Raw genomic sequence first — 6,392 nt, forward strand, 5'->3', positions numbered from 1 at the left:
GGGGGGTCGCGGGAGCAGAGCGCTCCTCTCCTGCGCGGGAAGGGCGGGGAGCTCCGAAGGGGATGCCGGCGCGGGGTGTCACGCAAGGGGTGCCGGGTGCACCGTGCCTTCGTCTGCTGCTGAAACGCCCAGTTGAGGCAAGGGGGCCTTGGAGAGCACAGTGGGTGCTGCCAGGCCCAGCTTTGGGACACGGGAGCAAAGAGCTTTCAGGGGAGCGATCCCCGTGGTTCAGGTCTGCATCTGGGGGGGGGCACGGCGGTATCCAGCCGTGGGGTGCAGAATTGTTGCTGTGCCCCATGCAGCTGCTCGAGGAAGAAGGGGTCAGCGAGTCCCAGGAGGAGTAGAGGGGAGAACAGCCCCCACCTTGCCTGGTTTTGGGAAACCAGGTGTGTAGGGCAGGACAGAATAAGCTTCTTAACCCAGAGGAGCTGCCACTACAGATAGGCCAGGGGTGAAAAAGAAAGATGCTCTGTCCTGGTAAGCCAAATTTGGGTGGGACCCTTTAGGTGAGGAAGATGGGAAGTATTTGCTTTCCTGCAATAACTGAATTTCATTTTGTTGCACTTTGTAAATCTATTTTTGAGTTAAAATAGGATTTGAAAAAATGGACTTGGTTCTAGGGTAAAATTCTAGGTCATATTTTACACTTCTGCCTCTCTGAGTGTTGGTTTTGAGGGTTTCCTGTAATGTACAGGAAGTAAAGTTGGTTTTGCTTATGCATGTGTATTTTAGCATCTTGCAACTTTTTGCATTTGAGGCAGCTGCTTCACTGGCAGTTGCTAGAAATTGATGGCATTGTATCAGCAAACTGCTGTATTTCTGCTGCATTATTAGCTTGGTACTATAAGGTAGAAGTAATTTGCTGCTTAAATTTTATTTTCTATCCAAGAAACTTCTTAGAAATTTACAGATGGTGGGGGGTGGGGGGCGGGCGTTCTGTAGCTTGTATGTATGAGTACTCCTATTGACAGAAATGTTTTTCTTCATTTACAATTAACACCTTTTAGTATACAAAGCTGTTAATGTTTAATAGTGGTGCAGTCCTAGAGATCCTGAGTTAGTTTAGCATGTGTGTATATTTATAGCACTAAAATATTGCAGCTACTTTTTTTTTGGGTGTTATCCAGGCAGTGTCATTGAGCTGCATAACTGAAGGAGAAATTGACCAGGATGCCAAGACTTCTGCCCTACAGGGGAGAGCTGTTGGATCCTTAAAGTTCTTTGATATGAGGCAGGCCTTTGGGTTTTTCAGGTCTCGTACAAATCTGCGTCCCTTTCCCAGGATTCACATTTGAAAGAATGTACTGCAGACGCAAGCAGGTGAAACTCCATTGAAGTCAGTGAAACCTCACCTACGTTCATCATGGCTGAATGCAATTCACTTTGATATCAGAAAAATTAAAAGAGATGGAACTGCCAAAGTGTGAATGTTTTGGTTGCATGAACTGATAAAATTGAGCTTCACTGATGTCAACAATACTTTTAATGAACTGTTAATGAGCTCAGTTAGACCACTAGTGGTCTATCTCAGCGCACAGAAAAACTGCATTTAAGACATGACCTTTGACATACATACACACACTTAAGGAATTATATATTTTAACTTGACCAGGTATGTGTAGTGGTAGCATCCTCACCATAACCAGTTACTTTGTAGAACTCTCCCATCTGCTAATTTAATGTGATCATATTATAGTTCATAGGAGTTGATATTAAACAGCAGCTCAGTTTCGCCTTTGGTACTGAAATTTATTTTTGCTTGTACTTGAACCCATTCAGAAGCCTTTGTGTTGGCTGTATAAGATATATATTTTTTTTAATTTGGTTTTCAGAGAAAACCCCAGTTACTTTTAAAACATTCTGGTAACTAGATGAAGACTCAAAATATTGAATTCTTTGAAACATGCATTGTAAAAAGTGCATTTTGTGCAGGACAGTCGCAGCAAAAGAAAGTTATCCTAACGTATTTCAGTAGGCATCTAACTTTTTGCTAGTAAAAGTTTCCAGCTGCTTCTGGTTCCACTTCCAGGAATGTCCAGAACTGCTGTCCACTTCGCAGGACTGAGCTGCTTGGTTCTGTCATCTCACACTTAAGCACAATTGGGAGTCTCACATTAGGCATTCTTCTGCCTCTTTTGTGAGGGACCTGCTTTAGAAAGCATACTTGAAGCATGCTTAACCGATACCTGGAAGATTGAGTTCCGTGCACAAATATTAGCCGGAGCCATTTTCATTTAGAAATGCAAACAGAAGAAGCGCTGATGGCAATGATGATGTTGTTGGTGATCTCTTATATAACAAGTCAGTAATTAGAACACTTGCCCAGTGTTTGGGGCACCTGGGTTGGATATTCTCCTCAGCCTGAGGGGATTCAGACTTGTCTCCCATTTCAGGGAAGTATCTTAACCCTTATTAGGTTCCTTTGGTGGGATTTTCCATCCACCTCTCCCATTGAAGCTCAGCCACTGCTAGAAAAGAATTCAAGGTTTTTTTTTGGCTAGGGAAGTGAAGCATGAGTCTAGCTTTAAGGCACTTTTATAGAGCAGGGGAGACCTTAAGTGTCCCTGTTTGGACTAAGCATAGATTCAACAGGAGTGAAGAGTGTCCTCACCCTAGAGCAGCCTGTAGCCACCATCTCCTGGGAGGTGGGTGGCAGATGTGAATTTCAACCTCTTCTGGTAAGGAGAAAATAGTCTGTCTTCCATGTCCTGGGACAGGGGGCTCAACTCTAGGCCATGAAGTCCATCCCAGGAGCCAGGTGCAAAAGTTCCTCTGTGGACATACTCCCAAGTGGTAAAAGCCAGCATCCTGTACTACTTTATAGACATACCATTTTGGTCAAGAATTGCCAGTTAAATATCCTAGACTTGAAGTTCTTTCTCTGTTTTTACTATTAACAGAGACTGTGTGGTTAAAGTTTAAAATCATGTTTTAGAGAAATCCAGCCATATTGACAAATGTTACAATCTTTATAAAACTGTGCCTTAAGTACAAATATTAAGATGTCAGGAAAGGAATTATTAGCGTTCCAGGATATTTCCTACATTGCCTTCCCACTTGACTTGTATTGCCCACACAGTTTCTTTTCCTTGCATATACTTCTATTTTATTTTTTTATATTGTATGTTGTGTCATTTCTATTCGGAGAATCGGTGTATGCTGATGTCATAGTAATTTGTTTTAGTCTCTTGCTTATCTTTATAATAAGGAAGCAATTAAGTATGGGTGGTGGTATGAACAGGTGGGTGAGTGTGCTGAAATTGAAGCTGAGCCTTCTTCCAACACAGATCATCTCAGTGATTCTTTAGTTTGGTGGTGCTCAACTTTTTTTTTTATCCAGTAGGCCAGATTGGCAGTGCCTGATCTCTCCACAGGCTGGATCTGGTCAGAGACCTGGTTCAGTGACCGGGATGGACACAGAAGGACTCTACCCAGTGATGCAGAACAGGGTAGGGTGCAGCCTGGCCCTGATCCATCTATGCGGGGAGATGGGGCTTAATATGGCCCCAACCCAGCTCAGTGGGGATGGGGAAGAGGCATGATCAGTTCTGTGGGGAGAGGGGGTGTGGCCCATCTCTACCAGAGGAAGGGGGAGTGCCACAGCTGGAAACTGGCAAGGCCTGTGTGGGGAAGTTGACGTGGCCCAGCCCTGAACCAGCTGCACAAGGGGAGAGTCCATGGCCCAGCCCTGTGGGAGGAAGGGGGCATGTCCTGGTCCCAACCTGGCCAGGCAATAGGAGGCATGACCTGGCCCTGTGGAGGACAGGGGAAAAAAGGGATGGGCCAGTGTCAAATCAGCTTCATGGGGGAGAGGGCATAGCCCAGTCCCACAGGGAAAGGGTGTGCAGCCTGGCCCCAACCCAGCTGCATAAAGGTCAGGGGGTGTGGGCCTGCCCTGATCTAGCCAGCCAGGGGCAGGTTGCTGTCTGGCTTTGCCATGGCTTGTGGGGCTCGGGATTTTGGCAGTAGGAAGGGGCCAGATTCCAAGGCTACACAGGCCACATTTGGCCTGCAGGCTAGAGGTTGAGCACCCCTGGTGTAGTCCAGCTCTTTTACATTGCATTGGGATCATAAGTAACTAATCTATACCCCACAGACATTTGCCGAGCCCAGGGGCTGGAAACCTACAGCCCATGGAGTCATTGAATCTGGCCCGTGCATGTGAAGCTTCAGTGGCAGGCCTTCCCCCTGTGTTGCAGCAGGGAGTAGCAGTGGCAGGTGCTTCCATGTTGTGGCAGCACCCTAATGCCCATCTGCCTCTGACCTGAGGTTGATCATTCTGGAAAAAAAACCTGAAAAGGTTGCTGACTGCTGGTCAACCTGTTTAAAAACCTCAAGTGAAAGTGATTTTTCCCCCCCCCCCAGTCTCTTTAGGTGGCTCTTCTGTTTCCCTACTCTGTTAGATATAAATCTTGTTTACTGTAAATTAAGCTGGTTTTTTTTTCTTGTCACTCTTGTCACGTACCCTTTTAGGGGCTTCCCTCTTGATTTTTTTTTTTTAACCAGACTATGAATGGAATTAAGGTGAAGGTATACATGGGCGGGGTGTAGAGTTAATGTGGGGTGTCTGTTATTTGTATTGGAAATGGTGCATGTGGTCTATTAGGAAAATGATCAAGAGTTTAAATGTTCTCCCAGCTAGGTCTTCACACTTTCTCTGGCATTCTCTACATCTTCATTAGCATTCTTTACTGGCATTCTCTTTTCCCCTGCTTTTTTATTTCATGCAGCTCTCTGGGGCTCTGCCCATTGTTTCATTCTTTTCCTAGGATCCTACCCCTCCATATTTTTAATGATATATCCAGAATCTGTTCTTAGAGTCCATTCCAGTTTAATTTAACTTTGCAATCATTTTAAGCTTTGTTTTCAATTATCTCTGTCAGAATAGGATGCAAGTCATGAAAGGTGGAATACAAATGTGAGAAAGCAGAAAAATACTGCGTACTTTGAGGTAGAAACCCTAATGGAAAGCATTAATTTACTCTGCCGTGATGTACAGGGTTTGTTGGAACTGGGAATGTCTTTAACCTGCTTCAAAAGAAACCTCAACAAGCAGCAAATAATTTAGATGCTTTTCAGCTGGGGTGAAATATATTGCTTACAGAAGGCTTTTAAGCTATGCATAGTCCTTCAGTTCTTTTCCGTCTTGTAGAATAGTTAAGCAAGAAAATTCTACTCTCGGGGTAAGGCCTTGAGAAGAAATATTATGCTGACTCTTATAACACTCCCTTATTGAACTCTGAGTTAAGTCACTGGCCCTCAGCACGGGCAGCAGCTAAAATAGTGGTTCTCAACTGTTTTTTGTTCCAGGACTTGTTTGCAGACATCAGTGACCAGTCCCGACCCAGTGCCCCTCACTCCTGACCTGGTGCCCACAGGTCCCAGCCCCCAGTATGTGGGATTAGGGGGTAGGTGTGTGGGGCAGGGGGGTGGGAGGGTGTGGGGCATGGGGACCCCCAAAGCAGCTCCTTCCAGTTTGGAACTCTGCCAGCTTGCCAGAGAAAAGCCACGGTTTCCTACGGTTTTCTCCTTTAAAGGAGAATCCATTTTTAAAGTTTGTTGATCCATTTCTAAAGTTTGTTTGCAACCCTTTCATATATTCTTGCAACCCACTTTTGGGTCATGACCCATGGGTTGAGAAACACTAAACTAAAAGATGCTTTTCAGGAAGGCCAACAAACCACATTTAGGGTTTCTAAGCTAGGACATTATGGAGATAACAAATATTCACTGAACTTGAGGTACACTTCTGGAAGATGTTGCATATAAACTGGAAAACCAAGATAAGATGTGGCAGGTAGCTTTTCAGTAGGGAAGGTAGTTAAGAGAGAAGGATGTCATAGTTGAGGCATCTTTGGGACAGTTTTTGTTTGAGCGCTATTTTGTATTGCTTTTGCTAATTAAGAAAATTTTATTTGGGAGTTATGGTCTTTTAAAACTTGTTTTGTAGATTTTAACAAGATTCAAGTCAGACCACCTTTTGAAATAACTTGTTGCATTTGTACCAAAGTAATGAATATATGGCAGTCAGACTAGTTTTGAAGAGTGCACATTTTTCTGTTTTTACAGCCTTTTCAAGAATGTACAGTGCATTTATTCTGTTTCTCATTTTGAAATGAGTAGAACTAGAGATGCACTGACACATCAGTCCAATATTGGATCGGTATCAATATAAAGGAAGTTGACTGTATCGGAAATCGGCTTTTTTTTGTCTAATTTGGCCAATAAATACCCCATGCATGTGTGCAGCTGCAGTGCAGCACATAGGTGGCGAGGAGCACAGCGTGGCAGTGTGGAGAGCTGCATCAGGCTGGTAAGTCTGTTGTGGTGGAAGGGAAGGGGTGTGGAGGCCTGAGCACAGCCTGGCCCAACCCCCACTAGGAAGAGCCTGG

At 44.6% G+C, this 6,392-nt stretch overlaps 1 protein-coding gene across 6 annotated transcripts in view; it reads left to right on the top strand.

Moving 5' to 3' along the window:
- Window positions 1-6,392, top strand: part of UBE2V2 (ubiquitin conjugating enzyme E2 V2) — a 41,365-nt gene that overhangs the window by 167 nt on the left and 34,806 nt on the right. Inside the window, exon 2 of one of the 6 annotated variants that reach the window (XM_025201030.1) lies at window positions 303-477. The exons of 1 other annotated variant lie outside the window; for it this stretch is intronic. In XM_025201030.1, the coding sequence (XP_025056815.1) occupies window positions 465-477 (13 nt within the window). In that variant the 5' untranslated portion in view covers window positions 303-464. Of the gene's footprint in view, window positions 1-302; window positions 478-3,340; window positions 3,450-5,370; window positions 5,409-6,392 lie in introns of those variants that run through there. 4 more of the 6 variants (XM_025201031.1, XM_025201035.1, XM_025201033.1 and 1 more) reach the window with 4 other exon arrangements.

This window comes from Alligator sinensis, unplaced genomic scaffold (assembly GCF_000455745.1).
Source record: "Alligator sinensis unplaced genomic scaffold, ASM45574v1 scaffold615_1, whole genome shotgun sequence".
In the NCBI taxonomy this organism is placed as follows: Eukaryota; Metazoa; Chordata; order Crocodylia; family Alligatoridae; genus Alligator; species Alligator sinensis.